At 49.4% G+C, this 20,284-nt stretch overlaps 3 protein-coding genes and 1 pseudogene across 3 annotated transcripts; all 4 read left to right on the forward strand.

Moving 5' to 3' along the window:
• LOC8070507 lies at nucleotides 1–1,944 on the forward strand. Its single transcript, XM_002464465.2, has one exon. It carries the CDS (start codon nucleotides 1–3, stop codon nucleotides 1,942–1,944), a length of 1,944 nt encoding a protein of 647 aa, XP_002464510.1.
• LOC110431655 lies at nucleotides 4,843–11,625 on the forward strand. Its single transcript, XM_021450899.1, has 5 exons — nucleotides 4,843–6,660; nucleotides 7,383–7,474; nucleotides 8,053–8,120; nucleotides 10,687–10,873; nucleotides 11,206–11,625. The coding sequence occupies exons 1-5, from the start codon at nucleotides 4,875–4,877 to the stop codon at nucleotides 11,623–11,625; spliced, it is 2,553 nt and encodes an 850-aa protein (XP_021306574.1). The 5' UTR covers nucleotides 4,843–4,874.
• On the forward strand, nucleotides 14,276–15,179 carry LOC110431658 (annotated as a pseudogene).
• On the forward strand, nucleotides 15,881–17,635 carry LOC8070508. Its single transcript, XM_002464466.1, has one exon. It carries the CDS (start codon nucleotides 15,881–15,883, stop codon nucleotides 17,633–17,635), a length of 1,755 nt encoding a protein of 584 aa, XP_002464511.1.

Raw genomic sequence — 20,284 nt, forward strand, 5'->3', positions numbered from 1 at the left:
ATGGAGAGCAGCCCGTGGTCCAACTGCCATGGCGACATGCGCCGCACCCGCACCCGCAGCGGCGGCGGCGGCAGCGGGAGCGGGCACGTGGTCTTCCCGCTGCAGTGCTCCCACCAGGACCAGTCCCATTCCCGCCGCGTCTCCGGGTCCGGTATCGTGGAGGCGAACGGCCGCCCCGTATGCCAGCTCTGCAGCGCCCGGTGGCGCGAGTTGCCGTCCCTACGCTCCACGAACCCGTCGCCGCCATCGCCCGTGCCGTCGTCCCAGCCGTTCTTCCGGCCCATGGAGCCGCGCGTGTTCGACGACGACGACCCCGTGGAACGGACGCCACGGCCGCTTCGTGATGATCACCACCGCGGTGCAAGCGCGGACGGAGGAGCGGTCGCGCTCACCACGCACTGCGAGTGCTCGGCTCTCGCGAGGGACGCGTCAGCCGACGACTTCGCCGTGCTCGTGCACGCCAGGGCACCGGGGATGATGGCCGGGGCTGGTGGCGGCGCGGCGGCAGCGGCGGCGCGAGCGCCGCTGGACCTGGTGACCGTGCTCGACGTGAGCGGTAGCATGGTGGGGACCAAGCTAGAGCTGCTCAAGCAGGCCATGGGGTTCGTCATCGACAACCTCGGGCCCCGGGACCGACTCTGCGTCGTGTCCTTCTCCTCCGGCGCGAACCGGCTGATGCGGCTCGCGCGCATGTCCGACGCCGGCAAATCCCTGGCGAGGCGCGCCGTGCAGTCGCTCGCCGCGGGCGGCGGCACCAACATCGGCGAGGCGCTCCGCAGGGCCGCCAAGGTGATCGACGAGAGAATGCACCGGAACGCCGTCGCCAGCGTCGTGCTCCTCTCGGATGGGCAGGACACCTACACCGTGCCGAGGCGCGGGGGCTACGGCGGCCGCGACGCCAACTACGACGCGCTCGTGCCGCCTTCCTTCGCCTTCACCGGCGCTGGCGGCCGGCCGGCCGCGCCGGTCCACACCTTCGGGTTCGGGACGGACCACGATGCGGCGGCGATGCACACCATCGCCGAGGCCACGGGCGGGACTTTCTCCTTCATCGAGGACGAAGCGGCCATCCAGGACGCGTTCGCGCAGTGCATCGGCGGGCTCCTCTCGGTCACCGTGCAGGAGCTGCGCCTTGACATCGCGTGCGTGCACCCGGGCGTGCGCATTCGCGCGGTCAAGTCCGGCAGCTACGGAAGCCACATCGACGCGGACGGCCGCTCCGCGTCCGTCGACGTCGGCGAGCTCTACGCCGACGAGGAGAGGCGCTTCTTGCTGTTCCTGCACGTGCCGAGGGCCCGACCCGCGGACGACGACGACACGCACCTGATCAGAGTGTCCTGCGCTTATCGTGACACGGCGACTGGACGGAGCAAGAACGTTACAGGCGAGGAGGACGCCAAGGTGCGGAGGCCCTGGGACCCGGACCCGGTGACCTTGGAGCGGTCCGCGGAGGTCGAGCGCGAGCGTGTCCGGGTGGAGGCGACGGACGGCATCGCGGCGGCCCGTGCGGCGGCGGAGCGTGGCGCGCACGCGGAGGCGGTGGAGATCCTCCGGCAACGGCAGCGGTCCGTGAGGCGGTCTGCCGCGGCGCGGGCGGGGGACTCCACGTGCGTGGCGCTATCGCGCGAGCTGCGGGAGATGCGCGCGCGCGTGGCGAGCAGGCGACGGTACGAGCTGTCCGGACGCGCGTATGTGCTCGCCGGGCTGAGCTCGCACGCCCAGCAGCGCGCCGCGTCGCGGCAGATGATGTCCGGTGGCGCGGCGGAAGAAGCGACGCGGAGCGGCGAGTCGGCGGGGGAGCGCAGTGTGGCGTTGGCTACGGCAGGCCTCACGACGTCGTACATGACGCCGGCGATGCTGGACATGCTGGGCCGGTCGCGGAGGTCGCGTGAGCTGCTGCAGCAACGCCAACAACAGACCAAGGAGCGGAGGAGAACGTTTTGACCAAGCAGGCAAGTGTAGGCAATCCTTCTGAAAATTTGTTCGTGTGATTAGTGTAGCTGTGTATGGTTATCTATTGATATTTTGACTAAAAGATAGTACAGTTTAGTTCACTATCCTTGTTCAATCTGTACTTGTCCCTCCAACCAAATGTAAAATTAGATTATCCCTTGATTTTATCTACAAAATATTGGCCATTACATGAAGGGATGCCTTGCCGATGCGACATGCGAAGGTGTAACGTGGTCAGCACCGGCGCTGAGCGTGACTATTGTTTAGTTTTGAAAAGTTTTGAATTTTTTTGTTCTATTTGATAATTAATATCCAATCATAAATTAATTAGATTAAAAGATCGATACCGCTAGACGTTCGGCGCACGGGATGCGTCAAGACGCCGGGCCCCTTCACATCAGCTAGATTGGTAAAAGAAAAAAAACCACCCACTCCCAGATGCCTTTTCAACTCACTTCACCGCCTCGACTCCGCGGGAATAGAAGGTCGTTCCCTGTTTTCTCAAATCACTTGTCCGCTGCGGAAATTGAATGGAACCCGCTAGCCCCTCACATCACATGCTCACTATGCTAGGTGTGTCGCATACTCATCACGCTCCCCCTCGGCACCCTCTTCAGAAAAATTGTTTGCAACATCAAACAAAAAGAGCAATGCAAGATTAAACATCATAACAAGTCTGCTGCAACATCAGAACCAATGCGATAACAACAACAAAACAAATCTACTACAAAATAAAAAAAAATACTAATACAACAAAAGAAAAATTACTTGTTGCAAAAGCAAACCAAAAGATACTACAACAACAGAAACAACCCTCAGATCCAGATCAAGAGGAGTAGGAATGCAACATAAAAAAAACTAATGCAACAAAAGAAAAAAAATACTTGTGAAACAGCAAAAAAAAACTACACTACTACAACAACAACAGAAACAAGGCTACTGCAACAAAGCTCGTCGGAACCCTAACCACTGTTGTGTCCCTCAGATCTAGATCTAGAGGAGTAGCAGGAATGCAACATCAGAAAAAAAACTAATACAACAAAAAAATATTTGTGCAACAGCAAAACGACGCTACTGCACCGAAATAAGCCTACTGCAGAGCTCGCCACAATGCTCATTGGAACCCTAGCCCGCTGCGTCCCTTAGATCTAGATCTAGAGGAGGAAGAGAGCTCAAATCTAGAGGAGGAGGAGGTGAAGGAGAAGGAGGAGGAGAAGGAGAGGTCCAATCCAGAGAAAGACCCACCTACCTTACTGAAAACTGCACCGTAGCCCTCATGTCCGATGGCATGAAGGTTGTGGAGGTGATGAGGGAGGCAGGGGGAGGGATGGCGTGGCTTGCCGGAAGCTACCGCCATCACCCTCCTCTCTGGTGCCATGGAGATCATGGAGGGAGGGAGGGAGCGCGCAGGGGCGGAGCCAGGATTTAAACATAGGGGGGCCGTGCAAACCAAAAACAATCATGTGTATCAAAATATTATATGACAAAGGTGTACATAGCACCAAAATAAACGTTTGCGTTGCGATGCAAAAAAGCAGAAAAAATAAAAAAATAAAAGAGAAATTTAACTAGTCTCAGGCCTCTAACCTTCACTTGATCATTCTATTTCTTTGCCCAGGAAAAGAATCACAATAAAAATAAGTAGTTAAACGGGGGCAAAATTAATTAGTACTATATCCTAACATCAAATGACAAACAATCAGTTACATATCGTTTAGTCTTAGACAAAACGATCACTTAAACAGGTAAAAATGGTCATTTAAATAGAAGGTTAAACAGAAACACCATACCACTGTTAGTGTTTAAAAGTTGAGTACAACGGGCTAAATGATTGTTTAGAGTTTAGACGAATAATGATAGAAACATACGAGATAAGAAAGATAATAGGAAGACTAATGCTAAATAATATAGATCCTATTGTTGGAGATCAATTCAGAAGGATTAAACAAGAAAAACGCTGATTTTCAATTAACTAGCTAATTAGAGTGTGTGGTAGGGGACAAACTGATGTTTGATAGGCAATAATAAAAATAAAAGATATGAAGAAAATATTAGAAATATCTATTTGTATAAAAAACTATTAGAGATTAATATAAAATAAGAATAAAAATCTTAGTACAGATAATATCATTAACTAGCTAATTAGATAATTAAACATCTAATTTATGAGGTGTATTAAGGGAGTTATGGGAAGCTTGGGGGGGTGCCAGGCCCCCCTCAGCCCCCCCTTCCCTCCGCCACTGGGAGCGCGAACGGGTGGGGCGGTGGTGAGCTAGATGCGAGCATGGCTTCGTCCTAGAGGGTAGCAGCGAGCGCAGCGTGAGCAGTAGCAGTGCGAAGGAGCAGAGAAGAAAAGCGGACAAACGGATAAGGAGCTAGAGTGGCGCGTCGGGTCATAGATTTTGCCCTCTTCTCCTTTGATCGTTTATCGTTTTTAGGATATCGTTCTCGTAGATTTCGATCGTTATCGATATATTTTCTAATCGACTACTTTAGCTTTCAAAATTATCAGAATATCAGCACTGTATTCATTTTCTATTAGTGTATTGATTTTTTTTCAAGAAAAAAATATAAAAATTCTATCAATGGTTTTCATCCCTACATAAACAGCGACACCGCTGACGCCGACCGATAGCCGCGTTGCTGTGTCAAGGCCCATGTGACTATAGACTCGTGTTTTGGTCCACCTATAAACCCCTTAGTTTTGGGCCAGGGTGGCTCGGTCTGTTTAGGTGGCCTTCGATAAACGCGGCCGCATAAGAACAAGCGGTTCGATCGGAAGGATCTGAGATTGTCGGGCACACGTGTCGGCCATCCGGGCGGTGCTGCATGAAAATCCCTAGCCATCTGCGGCTATATAAATCCGCCGCCGCCTATCGTCGTGCAGTAAAATCCCTCGTGTTAGCCGCAACTTCAATTCCATGGCGAGCGCGAGCGCGAGCGCCGATCCATGCGGCATTTGCCTCGGCGACATCAGCCGTGGACAGGCCGTGTTCGTGGCCGAGTGCTCCCACACCTTCCACCACCGCTGCATCTCCAACAACGTCGCGCGCGGCAACCACGACTGCCCGCTCTGCAAGGTCACGTGGCGCGACTTGCCGGCCACCATCGACCCCGTCGCGCCGGCGCCGCCCCGGAAGTACGCCGACGACGATGAAACGGTGGTGGCGCAGGGCGTTGTCCAGGCGCAGGCAGACGCCGCCGGCTTGGCGGCCCACGTTGGGGAGATGGCGCTGAAGACGTACTGCGAGTTTCCGGCCGTCGCGAGGGACGTGCCACGCGACAACTTCGCGGTGGTCGTGCACGTCAGGGCGCCAGATCATCAGGCCGGTGGTGTCGCAGCCGACGAGGTGCGCGCCCCGCTCGACCTCGTGACGGTGCTCGACGTCAGCGGCAGCATGGAGGGCAGAAAGCTGGCGCTGCTCAAGCAGGCCATGGGATTCGTCATCGACAACCTCGGCCCCGCCGACCGCCTCAGCATCGTATCTTTCTCGACCGAAGCAAGCCGCAAGATCCGGCTCACGCGCATGTCAAGCGACGGCAAGGCCTCAGCGAAGCGTGCCGTGGAGTCCCTGGTTGCTAACGGCTTGACGAACATCTCCAAAGGCCTCCTTGTGGCATCTGAGGTGCTCGCCGACCGCCGGTACCGGAACGCCGTGGCCAGCGTCATCCTTCTCTCCGATGGCCAGGACAACAAGTCCGGTGTTGGTAGGAACCACCAGAACCTCGTGCCAGCTTTGTTCAGGGACGCCGACAACAGGCCGGGGCCGATCCACACCTTCGGCTTCGGCGCCGATCACGACTCTGTAGCTATGCACACCATCGCGGAGGTGGCGTGTGGCACGTTTGCCTTCGTGGAGAACCAGGAGGTCGTCCAGGACTCGTTCGCGCAGTGCATCGGCGGGCTTCTCTCGGTGGCCGTGCAGGACGCGAGCCTTGCCGTGACGTGCGTGCACCCCGGGGTGCGTGTCCGGGAGGTCAAGTCCGGCCGCTACGGGAACCTCGTCGGCGAGGATGGCCGTGCCGCCTCCGTGGATGTCGGCGAGCTGTACGCCGATGAGGAGAGGCGCTTCTTGCTGTTCCTGGACGTGCCAAGGGCGGAAGCAGCGGAAGAGGTTACCTGCTTGATGAAACTGAGCTGCACCTACCGGGATACCGTGACAGGGCGTGCGGTGGATGTCGCTGGCGAAGATGCCATTGTTCAGAGGCCGGTCGAGGTGGCCAACCCAGAAGCGTCTATGGAGGTGGAGCGGGAGCGTGTCCGCGTGGCCGCCGCCGAGGACATAGCGGTGGCAAGGGCGGCGGCCGAGCGCGGTGAGCACGCCGAGGCCGCACGGATCCTCCAGCGACGGCGGCAGTCCGTGCTGCAGTCGGCGCCCGGTAGGGCCGGAGCATTCGACGCGCTTGTGGAGGAGCTGCAAGACTTCGGCGCCCGCGTGGAGGACGAGGCTGAGTACAAGAGGACGGGACGCGCGTGCATGCTGACAGGCATCAGCACGCACGCGCAGCAGCGCGGCACCTTGCTGGCGGTGCGGAAAAAAGGCGGTCGTACATTGCAGTGCGCACGTAAATCGGCGCAGCCGTACACGACCAGGAAGGCGAAGAAAATGGTGGAGAAGTCGCGTGCGCAGCGGCAGCAGGAGCAGCAGTCGTCGGCGCCGGCGCCGAAGAAGAGGAAAATATCAGGGAGCAGCAGCAGCGGCGGCGGCGGATCAGAGAGCAGCAGCAGCAGCGGATCAGAGAGGAGCACCAGCAGCAGCAGCAGCAGCGGATCAGAGAGGAGCACTAGCAGCAGCAGCAGCAGCGATAACAGCAACTAGTGAACTACTACTACGAATGATGGCGTGAAAGCTCTAGCTTGGAGTTACTGCTTCGAGCTGGTGAAATGCTTATAGCTCAATTAGGTTGGTTTATGCATAGCATGGTTTCTTTAAATGTGTAATAAAATGAGTCTGAATGATTTAGATTCAGATTCCGGAGCTCTTTCTATTAAGTGCTAGCAAACAGTTTTATATACTATGATAATGTATTTTTAGAATATTTAATTAACAACGACGAACATTTAAGAAAGGCGATTTGCAATAATTTTCTATTTATCAACCAATCCCAAGTTATGCTGTTGTGCAGGACATCTATGTGCAGGAAAATTAGAGGGAAGTCATATTATTTTGGATTGTACATATTTATTCGATTGAGTCATGCGGTCATGTTGCTGCATATGAAGTGCACTAGTGCACTACCTTGACACCATGGACGGAGCCCAGTGGAGGCCAAACTAGGCTCCGGCCCCCCTTGTCCAAAACAAAATTAGCGAGTATTCTTTCTCCAGCCAATGCAAAGAAACTAATAAAGCCCAGTAGCCCAGAGAGCAAATAAATTGACCACGTATCGCAAGCCGTCAGCTCCGGTGAGCCATCTACTTTTTGCAGATGATAGCCTGCTGTTTTTCAAGGCAAATATAGAGAGTGCACAGGAGGTAAAGGAAGTTCTAAATATATACTGCCGAGCATCAGGCCAGCAGGTAAATATGGACAAATTCTTGATTCACTTCGCAAAGGGATGCAGTCAAATTATTAGGACAGTGATCAAGAATGAGCTAAATGTCCACAGTGAAGCACTCAGTGAGAAATATTTGGGTATGCCGTCAGATGTGGGTATCTCAACGATTGGTACTTTTAAGTACTTGAAAGATCGAGTATGGAATAAAGTCCAAGGGTGGCTGGAACAATGTCTTTCGGCTGGAGGTAAAGAAGTATTAATCAAAGCAGTAGCTCAGGCAATCCCGACATATTCCATGTCATGTTTTAGACTCCCTAGAGGTTTGTGCCAACATATCAATGGTATCTTGCGGAATTTCTGGTGAGGAAGTAAAGAGGGTAAACGGAAGACATGTTGGGTGGCTTGGGATGACATGATCAAACCAAAGTTCCTCGGTGGTCTGGGTTTCAGAGATGTTGAGCTTTTTAATCTAGCTTTGTTAGCGAAGCAAGCATGGAGGGTGTTGTCTGGTTCAAATTCTCTAAGTGCTCGTATCCTCAAAGCTGTTTACTTCCCAGATACTGAATTCCTACAAGCTACGCTTGGTAATGCGCCTTCCAGGATTTGGAGGTCAATTTTGGATGGCAGAAATGTCTTAGACCAAGGTTTGATACGACGTATTGGTACAGGTGAGGCAACATATATTTGGACTATGAACTGGCTCCCGCGCGACAGTCTGTTGAGGCCGGTGATGAGGGTCCAAGCTAGTGAACTTATTGACTCTACGACAATGTCATGGGACATGCAAAAGCTACATGAGTTTTTTGCTCCTATGGATAGGGAAACTATTGTTAATATTCCTTTGAGCACACGGAGGCAAAGTGATTTCTGGGCCTGGCACTATGATAAAAATGGCATATTCACAGTCCGTTCAGCTTATAGGATGCTAGTACTCAGGAAAAATAATATGACGGCCTACTCTGATAGTGTGGCAGGAAGATCAAGCACTAAGGCAGACGAGAAAGAATGGACAGCGTTGTGGCATGTCCAGGTGCCGTCGAAGATTAAGGTGTTCCTTGTGGAGATTAGCTAGACAATCTCTTCCTTCTGGGGATGTCTTGCATCATAGGAATTTGCAGGCACAAAGGACTTGTGCCATTTGCGGTGCTTTGGACTCATGGAAACATTCTTTGATAGACTGTCATATGGCAAAGTGTGTATGGGCTTTGGAAAGGGAGGATATCACTTTACATTTATGCACCATACCGGTTCAGGATGCTCGAGGTTGGTTACATACTATAATAACTATCTTGAAGCATGAAGATCTTACACGGGTACTAGTTACTTTGTGGGCTATTTGGTACGCGAAGAGACAAGCTGTTTATGAGAATTCTATTCAGAGCCCTCTGTCCACGCACTGTTTTGTTAAGAGTTTCATGTCGGATCTGGAACTTGTGAAACAGGCACCTCCTCTAGGGGCAAGTCATCAACACCAGAATGTACAAAAGGCATCATGGATCCCTCCGCCAGTGGGCGTCATGAAAATAAATGTTGATGCTGCCATATCGAAGAATTCGAGCAAGGCATCAGCTTCGGCAGTGGCAAGAGACTCCTCAGGCATGTTGTATTTCTGATCCTGAAATCATGGAGGCAGTAGCGTGTAGAGACAGCCTTGCGCTCGCATCAGATTTGTTGCTACAAAAAATTAGGGTGGCTTGTGATAATATCACAGTTGTTAGAAATATCCGAGGCAAAGGCTTTGGATCTTATGGCCATGTAATTCAAGAGATCAAGACACGAGGAGACAGTTTCACTTCAGTTGAGTTTGTTCACGAAGGTCGGATGTCTAATGGGGATGCTCATAGGCTAGCAAGAGGCTCCCTATATGAAACAATTGGTAGACATGTTTGGCTTATGAGTCCGTGTGTATACTTCTTATTTTCAGACTAGTTAATAAAGTTTGAGATTGTCAGAAAAAACGTATCGCAAGTTCGTCAATCGCCATGGCGCCGCGCCGCCACCAACCGAGCAGAAATCGTAGCCGCTCTGCTCGTGACTCGCCGTGACGCCGTCGTCCGGCACTCCGGCTCCTGCAGCCTTGCAGCTGTGGTCGTCGGTCGCTGCCTCGTCGCCACACTTCTCTCGTTCTTTGCTCTCCCCATGAGGCCACGACACCGACGCCTGCAGCAGGCCAGTAGCGCTAGCACAAGCAGGACTTCAGTCTATAGGACACCACTGCTCTATCACTACCGGAATCCCGAGCTCTGCCGAGTGCCAGATTCTTTGCCTAGTGCTAAGCATCGGGCCGGGCACTCAGCAAAGAGGTCCTTTGTCGAGAGCATACCCTGAAACACTCGGCGACATAAATACACTAGGCAAAGAGATCCTTTGCCTAGTGTCTACCGTATGACACTCGGCAAAGAGATAATCTTCGCCTAGTGCCCACCAAAAACACTAAGCAAACTAAAAACACTCGGCAAAGAAATAACACCGTTACCTACCTATCACCCACCGTTACATCTTTGCCGTGTGTCCCCTAAGAGCACTCAGCAAAGACTTCTTTGCCTAGTGTCGCAGTTTCGACTCTCAGCAAAGAGCTCTTTGCCTAGTGTCATAATTTGGACACTCGGCAAAGATTTAATTTTTTTTCATTCCAACTCATCTAACTTTTTTCTTCTCTTCCCATACAACTTGTGCTACACCATGTTAAAATTTGGTGTATTTTTGTACTCATTTGCTATATATAATTAATTAATTAATTGTGTTTGAAGCAATTTTTTGAATTTAGTGAAATTTGAACTACAAGTGATTTCAATACTTAAAAAAATACGTTTAAAAATTATATTATTCTTATTCGTCCCGGTTTGAGGCCATATTTGTAAAATGATAAAAAAATTAAACATTTTATTCATGCAACATGTCCAATAATGTGTGGCCGAATGATTTTAAAATTTTAAAAATAGCAAAAAAAAAATCTAAAAATCATGAGATTTTTTAGGATGTCATGATTTCATACGTGGATACTGTGATAAAAAATTGGAAGAGTTTTGCACAAGTTGTCACATATGATATTTATAAACCTAAACATGTTCGTAGAAGTTTAAGAGAGTTGAGAATGATTCGGTAAGATTTTAGAGTTAAATTAACTGTCTTGTGGGGTTTGACTTCGAAACATTGTATATAGGCAATAGACGATAGAGATTGTTTCGTGTAAAATTTTCGTATTTTTTCGGACCCTTTTTCTAATTTCTTCAGATGTGAGCCAGAATTTGAGCACAAGGCGAATAATATGGCTATGAGAGCATGTGCCAAACTCATCAAGGACATGGATTATGAGGCACGCATCCAGGCCGTCATAACATACAACGCGCAGGTCCTTGGAGTGAAGACCACCAAAGCTGAAGCAAGAAACATTAGCCTGACCCGAGACCAATACTTGCAGGTAAATAAAGAACATTAATACTGATTTCTTCTAAGATTAAGTACGCTTAATTTTTCTTTTTGTCGCAAACTTGATGATGTGTAGGTGATTCCGTGGTGGTGCAATAGCCATCCCTAGTGCTGGAAACAGATGGTGGACAAGTGGTGTGGGGCCGAGTGGGCAGAGATGCACAACGCTTGTCGGGAGCGGCGTTTGATGATGTCGGGTGCACCACACCATCAGGGCAACCTCAGCCTCGACCAATACGCAGCTAGATGGGTATAACAATTCATTTATTCATTCTAACGCTCAATTATGCATAACTTATAATCATCTTGTTGTTCTTTTCACAGTCGGCCGCACATGATGGCCAGCCTTGCTCCCAGTTCAAGGCATGGGCTATGGCCCACAAGGGCAAGGCGACGTCTGACGTCGACTACAACCCGAAGGACCCGCCCTCAGCATACACCAATGAGACTGTCCACAACCGCCTCAGTCAGTACACTGAGATGGCAAGGTCGGTCCATGGGCCAGAGTACGATCCGACCACCGCCGAGCTTGATCCAGAAGTCATCATGAGGGTGGGAGGAGGCAAGAAGCATGGACGATACTGGATTGCCGACAGCACACTCAACACGGCTACTACTCCCACTTTAGCTCAGATTCGAGCAAGGAGCACAAGCTCATGCCCGCCTATATGCCCACGACCAGGCACTGCACAGCACCGGATGGAGACAATCCAGGTTATTTCTGTTTTATTCAGCTTTCATTGATTTTTACATACCTTTGCTTTGCATTCTAATATTAGGGTAAAATATTTAGGCCCAGTTGGAAGAAGAGAAGAGGCGACGGGAGGAGATGGAGGTTAGGATGGAGCAGGAGCAGCAGAGGATGGTGGCTGAGCGACAGAGGATGGAGGCCGATCGACAGAGGATGAAGTTGATGTTTCAGTGGATGCAAAATCTTGGCGCGAGTATGGGTCAATCTCCTCCACCTGAGCTACTTGCTCCATTGCCTCCTCATGAAGGCACTCCTGTGAGTAAATATTTAATACTTTTGCCTTTGCTTTGCTTGTATGGTCTAGATTAGCTATCCAAATAATTCCTAGATTAGGTATGCAATTTAGAATACAATGCAAAAACCATACAATCTCACACAGACAAGTAACCTTCTCTTTTTTTAGAATCAATCAGCGGCTTCAAATAATATGCCTCATCAGCCACCACATCAGCCGGGGTGGCCAGCTTGGCAGTGAATGGTTCATGCTTATTGTGTTGGTGCTTATGTACTTGGAGACTTAGATTTACATTACTGGTTCACTTGTGCTTGGACTTAGAATATTTGGTTAACTTGGTGATGCACTTGGATTGTTTGGTTCACTTGGTGATACACTTATTATTGCACTTCTGCTTATATGTGATGTGTGATAAATGAGATATAAGTGATATATGTGTGATATCTGTGATATCTGTGATATGTGTGATATCTGTTATATATGTGTGATGTACAAATTATTTTGATTCATTGGAATGCAAAAAATAAAAAAAATGGACCTGGAAAGTTGCTTTGCCGAGTGCAGCAACCAAGAAACTCGGTAAAGATGTAGGCTTTGCCTAGTGCAGGAGCAAAGACACTCGGCAAAGATGTAGACTTTGCCTAGTGCAAGAGCAAAGACACTCGGCAAAGATATAGGCTTTGCCTAGTGCAAGAGAAAATACAATCGGCAAAGAATTTCTGCAAAAAAAAAGAGTTATTTTCTTTGCCTAGTGCCTGAAAGAAGGACACTCGGCAAAGAATTTCTGTAAAAAAAAGAATTATTTTCTTTGCCTAGTGCCTGAAAGAAGGACACTCGGCAAAGAATTTCTGAAAAAAAAATTTCTTTGCCGAGTGTCTCGACGTGTTAGCACTCGGTAAAGTCTCCGTTAGCCGTTTGGTCTCCGTTCGTGTCGCTTTTTTTTGCCGAGGGTCACAACAGCACTCGGAAAATATTTTGCCGAGCGTTCGACGGAAAACACTCGACAAAGTTTTCTTTACCGATATTTTTTTTGCCGTCTTGGCTCGACAAAGCCTTTGCCGAGTGTTTTAGTGCCTTTGCCGTGTGTCTTCGGCACTAGGCAAAGTAGCTGAGTCCGGTAGTGCGCTATCGGGTGCAGTGAGTGCTCTGAATGATGAGTATATGCAGTCCGCTCGCCTCGTCCGTGGCTCTTAAAATAGAGTCCAGAACCACATGCCCGCGTCGGCCCTGGCCGCCTACGCTTGTCTTGGAGCTCTCCGATTGCCCTGTTCTCCGATCTGAGTCTAAAAATCTCCAATCCAACCTATCATGGTGACCGGTGAGTGGTCAGTGGTGATCTAGTTTGCTATTCTTTTGGGCACTCACAATTTACAGGAAGGAAGTCCAAAACTGTTTGTTTGCTTATTTTGCAGTATTTTGTTCTTTCCGAATTCCCAATTTCCGAATGCTAAATCCAATTCGGATGGTATATATTATCTAGAAAAAATAAATTAGATGTGCTTCTTATCCCAAATTTCCTCGTTCATATGATATAATGACTACCTTTGTATATTTTTAGGTGAAATGGTTAAAGAGAAACCCATTTCTGAATTCTTTAAAAGGAAAAGAGGTGATTACGTTATTCAACAATCTTCAGTTCTTGCTCCTTAACTGAACTAGAACAAAGGCAAGAGTGGAGAAACAACTACATGGATTTTCTGTACATGCTAGACAAATACTCCCCCCCCTGCCCCCCCATATGTTTTGTTGCGAGCTCCGCCACTGCTTGACACCAATATAATCATTGTGATTTCTTTGGTTCACCATGACCTGTGTTAATTTAACAATATAATTTTCTTATTACCTAGCAAACTTCTGGTTGTGCAGTTTAGTATACCTTTCAGCTCAAATGCAACTAACCAGTACCGACGTCTACTCACTTGCTTAATTTATTTTAACATTTTTTGCCCAAACAATTTTCTTCTGTTAATAACATATATTCAATTCACACAAATACGATGGCTCTAGGGTGCGTCAACATTTTGATGCACTTTGAGGGTGCTTTCTTACAGGAAAGAGCACTACCTTATACCATTTTAAGGAACATATATGCATGACTGCAACATTTTCATGGTGAATATATATGTGCACAATTTTTAGGACTTAGGCAAATGAATGGCGACCTATTAATCAAATCACTTGATTGAACTGTTGGTGAAAGAAGAATCAATATGTATCTTAACGGCTGCACCAGGCTAGTAACTACCACGGCTTGGCATGTGCGATCAGCGTAGACCTAATCCCACATGAGGTTGATCAATTCATTCCAACCTTGGTTCCGACTTCATACTCCTCAGCATTTTCATGCCTATGTCTGGTGACAGCAATTGTCGAATTGTGTGTTTTTTCCATCTTGGTGATGAATTTTCAATGATGCCCCTTGGAAGCACAACTTCAAGCTGCTCAAGAAGGCCGTCTTGCTCGACGGCTCCATTCTTCGCGTTCGTCTGCTAGGACAATCGACCAAGGATTTCCTATTCACCGACCTGGCACATGTCGATGTTAGTTGAGCTCGAGCCCTTTTTATCGAAGTTCTGGTCTATTCACAGGTGCTGATGTGGTTTGGAGTAAGCGTGTGTTCTAACAAATGCCATGGCGTAGCAACAGCTTGCTCAAGAATCAAGATATGGAACATGAACAAGTTCATTGGCATCCTCGGTGTGTACAACTACCAAGGCACGACGTGGAGCTCCGTGGAGAAGAAGAACGTGTTCCAGCATATACTTGCACTAAGGCCCTGACATGCGGCATCAAGGGCAGCGACGTCCGTCCATCTCATGCCAGTGCCAACCTCGTGATCTCTGGTAAGATGCAGCCTTGCCCATATATCTCTAGGTATTGGAACATGGCATCCTCACCGTGTCACAGATCAAGGTTGGTGCCCATTTGGCAAATGATGTGAATTGGTGAAGTTGACCACAAGTAAATGATGAAATTATATGTAATTATGTTCCTCTAGGACGACTTGGCACCTAGTTTTAGGTTCACCCTGATCGGGGATCAGACTAGTTGACATGTTCAATAGCAGTGGGGCGGTGGAAGGCCTGACCTACCACCTCCTCGATGACAGTGGTTTTACCTCTTGCTCCGAAGCTGTCAGATTAGTATGCATGGAGGTGAAGCATTGTGGAAAGGTCAAGCGCCTACTCTTCAACCAGACCAAAGAAGTGCATACTAGGCTCAGCTCGGCTGGAGTTCTCCCATGACTCCTTAGGGATGCTGATTCTTCAACTGGAGGTGATGCCCAAGGATGGTTCACAAGATTGGTATTAAGTAATCAGAGTCAGAGTCCCCTCAGATGAGTATAAAGTAGTATTAGCATATTAATGGTAGGGACTTGATTTATAATTCAGGAATGTGTGCAAACTACGTGATTATTCTGTTATTTAAAGGGAGTCTAATTATTCTGCTTGCTTGAAGTCTGGAAAGGTATCGATCATCGGTTGACGAATAAAATGTGGTTTGGCTATTAAGTTACAGGGGTATCGATTAGGAACGAACCAGAGATCTATATTGCATTAGAAATTTAAGCTGATCATGGTACATGCTATCTCGTAATAATCTTTATATTCCCGGTGCAATGCAGGGTTGGTATTTAATTTGTATTTAATTTTTACAATATTATTATTTTATCGTACGATCTGTGTGTTTTTTTCTACGCACGGATACGCTACCTAGTAGCGAATGAAGGAAACAAAATGAGCAGAGAAAATAAGGAACTATTATAGAGAATAAAGGAAACAAAACGAGCAGAGAAAATACGGAACAGAGAAAAAAAGGAAAAAAAAACAGAGTACGTAGCAAGAAATCTTGGCTTTCCATCTATGCGCCCAATGGTAAGGCGGTGGGCGGTAAATCCCTTGCGGCCTGCTATATAAACATCGTCTCGTTTACTCGTTATCGTCAACAAGCGCAAACACAAACGGCCCAGTACCAATTGTGAAGCGCCGTCGACATCTAGGTCAATTGCTTCCATGGAGCGCACTGCCGCCGCCGTCGACCGGTGCGCCATCTGCCTCGGCGACATCCTCCGCGGCCAGGCCGTGTTCGTGGCCGAGTGCTCCCACAGCTTCCACCACCGCTGCATCTCCGACAGCGTCGTGCACGGGAACCGCGACTGCCCGCTCTGCAAGGCCACGTGGCGCGACGTGCCGGCCGTCGACCCCGTCCCGCCGCAGCCGCCAGCCCGGAAGTACGCCGACGACGAGGAAACGGTGGCGCAGGGCGTTGTCCAGGCGGACGCGGACGCGGACGCCGCCGGCGTGGCTGCCGCCGACGCTGGAGACATGGCGCTGAAGACGCACTGCGAGTTCCCTGCCGTCGCGAGGGACGCGTCCCACGACAACTTCGCCGTGCTCGTGCACGTCAGGGCGCCGGAGGCCGCTGCCGCGTCAGCCGACGCCGCGCGCGCCCCGCTCGACCTCGTGACGGTGCTCGACGTCAGCGGCAGCATGCAGGGCAGCAAGCTGGCACTGCTGAAGCAGGCCATGGGATTCGTCATCGACAACCTCGGCCCCGCCGACCGCCTCAGTATCGTGTCATTCTCGAACGACGCAAGCCGCGAGATCCGGCTCACGCGGATGTCAGGCGACGGGAAGGCCTCGGCAAAGGAAGCCGTGGAGTCCCTGGTTGCTGATGGCAGCACGAACATCTCCAGGGGCCTGCTCGTGGCATCCGAGGTGCTCGCCGACCGCCGGTACCGGAACGCCGTGACTAGCGTCATCCTTCTCTCCGATGGCCAGGACAACCAGTCCGGTGTTGGTAGGAACCACCAGAACCTCGTGCCGCCTCTGTTCAGGGACGCCGACAGCAGGCCGGGGTCGATCCACACCTTCGGCTTCGGCTCCGATCACGACGCGGCGGCGATGCACGCAATCGCGGAGGTGGCGCGTGGCACGTTTTCCTTCGTCGAGAACCTGGCGGTCATCCAGGACTCGTTCGCGCAGTGCATCGGCGGGCTTCTCTCGGTCGTGGCGCAGAACGCGCGGATCGCCGTGGACTGCGTGCCCCCGGGCGTGCGCGTCCGGCAGGTCAAATCTGGGCGCTACGAGAGCAGCGTCGACGCCGAGGGACGCGCCGCCTCGGTGAACGTCGGCGAGCTCTACGCCGAGGAGGAGAGGCGCTTCTTGCTGTTCGTGGACGTGCCGAGAGCCGAAGCTTCGGAGGATGTCACCCAGTTGGTTAGGGTGAGATGCACATACCGCAACGTCGTGACCGGGGCCACGGCCGCCGACGTCGTTGTCAGCGGCGACGCCGTGGTCCAGAGGCCGGTTGAGGTGTCAAACCCCGAAGTGTGCATGGAAGTCGAGCGGGAACGCGTCCGCGTGGGCGCGGCGGAGGAGATCGCCGCTGCACGGGCGGCGGCGGAGCGAGGAGCTTTCAGCGAGGCAGGAAGGATACTCGAATGCCAGCGCTATAGCCTGCGGAAGTTGGCCCCGGGGATGGCCAGGGACGAGATGTGCCTGGCGCTGGAGGACGAGCTGGAAGAGCTTGTGGACTACATGGTGGAAGAGAAAGAGTACGTGACAAAGGGACGCGCGCGTGTGCTCGAACGTATTTCCTCGCACGCCTCTTATGGTGCCTCTTATGGTGGCGTTCCGCCCGGCGCGGCGCCGCGGGCGTACAGGACTCCGGCGATGGAGAGCATGCTGCACAAGTCGAAGAAGTCGCGTGAGAAGCAGTCATCGCCGCCTCCGCCTACTAAGAGGAAGCATGGCGGCTCAAAGTGAAGAAGGCATGCATCCACGCACTGTCGGTGGCCCGTTGCATGCTCTGAAATAGTCGAGGTTTTGGTGGTGAAATGCTTGGTTTGCTTAATTAATTTGAAGTCTTGATAGTTATAGTTGGGTTTATTGTGGTTTGCTTATTTTGAAGTCTGGATGGTTTAGGTGCGTATGCTCTTTTGGTTATTATTAATATGTGTTTTTAAAGACATATACATCTAATTTTGCTGCTTCAGTTTCAGTTATGTCAGTGTTTCTCTACACTATTCACTATGAATTATTTGGTGCGAAATTTTTTTACTAATGCAGTTATATGCGTGCACTTTAGTGAAAACATTACAACTGTATGGAGAAACATCATTTTGTAGCTTCAACCATCAACGAGGATTACGATAATCTAGTCGATCTCACACTCCTGCCATGGGCCTATGTTTGCCACCGGGCATGGACTCCTACGTCTATAACAACAACAACAACAACAACAACAATAGTAATACTAATACTAATAGTAATAATAATAGTAATAGTAATATAATTGCGTTTTAAATTAATGTCGAGCTTGGAAATTTTTTCTTTCTTTTCTTTGGACCTGAACTTTATGATTGGGTTTCTGTGGACCACAATATTGGTGTCTCTAATAAGAAACATCTATATGCATTAGTCGATGCAGAGGCTAAGATATTTATAATGTATTCTCTTTTTTAAAAAATAGTAATAGTAATTATAATAGTAGTAGTAGCAGCAACAACAGCAGTACAAAGGACACTAGAAGACCTCGAAAATATATTGTAAGTTTGCAACCACTAAAGTCAAGATCAGATATACTAAAGCTTTTTTGTTGCAATTGTGAAAACTTGGAACAAAACCACAACTTTAATTTAGGTGCCCGTTGAGCTCGGAGCATATCCAATAGTTCCAAAAAAATTAAAAAAATAAAGAGTTTTTCAAGTGGCTAGAAAAAGTTGATAACATATTTCTCAACAGTTTTCAAAAACCTTGATTCTAAAATATAGAAGATAATTTTTCATTATGAATCATGAATTATTTCTAAATTATCTTTAACCACTTTTATATTTTCTTCTCTCTTGTACATTTATATCACGAACTGGTGTCTTATTCTTTCAACATACTTCCACCTCTAGTTTGGCACATCAATATGCATGCGTATATTTCGGTACGATTAAGTGTGAAAAGATTGAGTTAGGAAGTTGTTGGGGAGCAATTTTTCTAATCTTGCTAAAATAATCTAAATTAGGAGTGGGTTTTGAAAACTCTTGGACATACTCTAAATTACTATTAGAGATACTCTAAAAATCTACATCATGATCTTGGATTATTAAATTACCATGTACTTCACGTGACTACTCGCCCTCTGTCCCTGAAAGCTTAGGTTCCTAGAATATGTACCAGACAAACTTTTTTAAATTTGACCAACCTTATAGAAATGAGCATGAATATCTATAGCATAAAATGAGTATCTTATGAAAATATATTCTATGATAGATCTAATGGTACTAATTTAGTAATATAAATCTTAGCGTTTTTAGAACTTTGATTAAATTTTAAAAAGTTTGATTTAAGATAAAAATCTAGGAGTTGAAGTTTTCAGTAACAGAGGGAGTATTCCTTTATATAAGGAGTGAAAGTAAAAGGATTGTCATGTGTAGGTTGTTTTTTAAATTTCTTTTCAACTTATTTATTTACTTGCCTGTGTATTTTCAATATAGATAATAAGTAAAGCCTCGATCTTGTCATGGAAAGCTATCTATACCTTTCTTTACCATAGAGGTAGCAGATCCTATAAAGACACTCTGGCAAGGTGCTTGGAAAGCGTTGCCGGCGACGACGTCGTGGTGCTGAGGCCTGAGGCCAGTCCAAGTTGCCGACGGCGACACCGAACTATCCATGGAAGTGGAGCGGGAGCGCGTCCGTGTGGCCGCAACCGAGAACATCGCGGCGGCAACGGGCGGCAGCCGAGCGCGGAGACCACACTGAGGCGGCGCGCATACTCGAGAACGGGCAGGAGGCCCTGCGGCGGTCGGGGCCAGGTATGGTAAAAAGGACCCAACGTGCGCCGCGCTGGACGACGAGCTGAGCGACCTCCGGAACCGCGTGGCGAACCCGTGGGCATACGAGCAGACGGGCCGCGCAGTCATGCTGGCCGGCAGGAGCTCACACAGGCAGCAGCGCGCCTTGTCGGTGGCGCTGCGGGTCTGCGGCGAGCCGGCGACCATACCCGCGTTGTGGAGGCAGAGGTGCACGCGCGCCGGCCGTACGCGACTCCGGCGATGCAGAACATGGTCGAGATTTCGCGGAGTGCGCGCGAGCAGCAGCAATATGCGCCGTCGCCAGCGCCACCGGCGAAGAGAATGCACTTAATAGGCTCTGCAGAATGATACTGGTAGTGGATTTTAGCTTGAGCGTTAGACGCTAATTTGCTGTTGCGAGGGTTAAGTCGCTATTTCTCCATCTCAAATTTTTTTGTGCAGCTCCTACTTTTTAGAAACGACTGTATTTCCATCTGTCTCTATAAATCAACTTGTAGAGGCAGCTGAAAGTATTTCTAGAGACGGCAAGTATTTCTAGAGACCGCTCGATTCGGACCAATTTGTAGAGCTGGATGTAAATTAAGTCACCTCTAGAAAAATAGTTGAA

Source organism: Sorghum bicolor, chromosome 1 (assembly GCF_000003195.3).
Source record: "Sorghum bicolor cultivar BTx623 chromosome 1, Sorghum_bicolor_NCBIv3, whole genome shotgun sequence".
NCBI lineage: Eukaryota > Viridiplantae > Streptophyta > Magnoliopsida > Poales > Poaceae > Sorghum > Sorghum bicolor.

Coding starts and splice junctions, on each gene's coding strand:
- LOC8070507 (XM_002464465.2), top strand. CDS start 1: ATGGAGAGCAGCCCGTGGTCCAACTGCCATGGCGACATGCGCCGCACC.
- LOC110431655 (XM_021450899.1), top strand. CDS start 4,875: ATGGCGAGCGCGAGCGCGAGCGCCGATCCATGCGGCATTTGCCTCGGC. Junction 6,661..7,382: donor GAGCAGCAGCAGCGGCGGCG/GCGGATCAGAGA, acceptor TACTTTTTGCAG/ATGATAGCCTGCTGTTTTTC. Junction 10,874..11,205: donor CCCGAGACCAATACTTGCAG/GTAAATAAAGAA, acceptor TTCTTTTCACAG/TCGGCCGCACATGATGGCCA.
- LOC8070508 (XM_002464466.1), top strand. CDS start 15,881: ATGGAGCGCACTGCCGCCGCCGTCGACCGGTGCGCCATCTGCCTCGGC.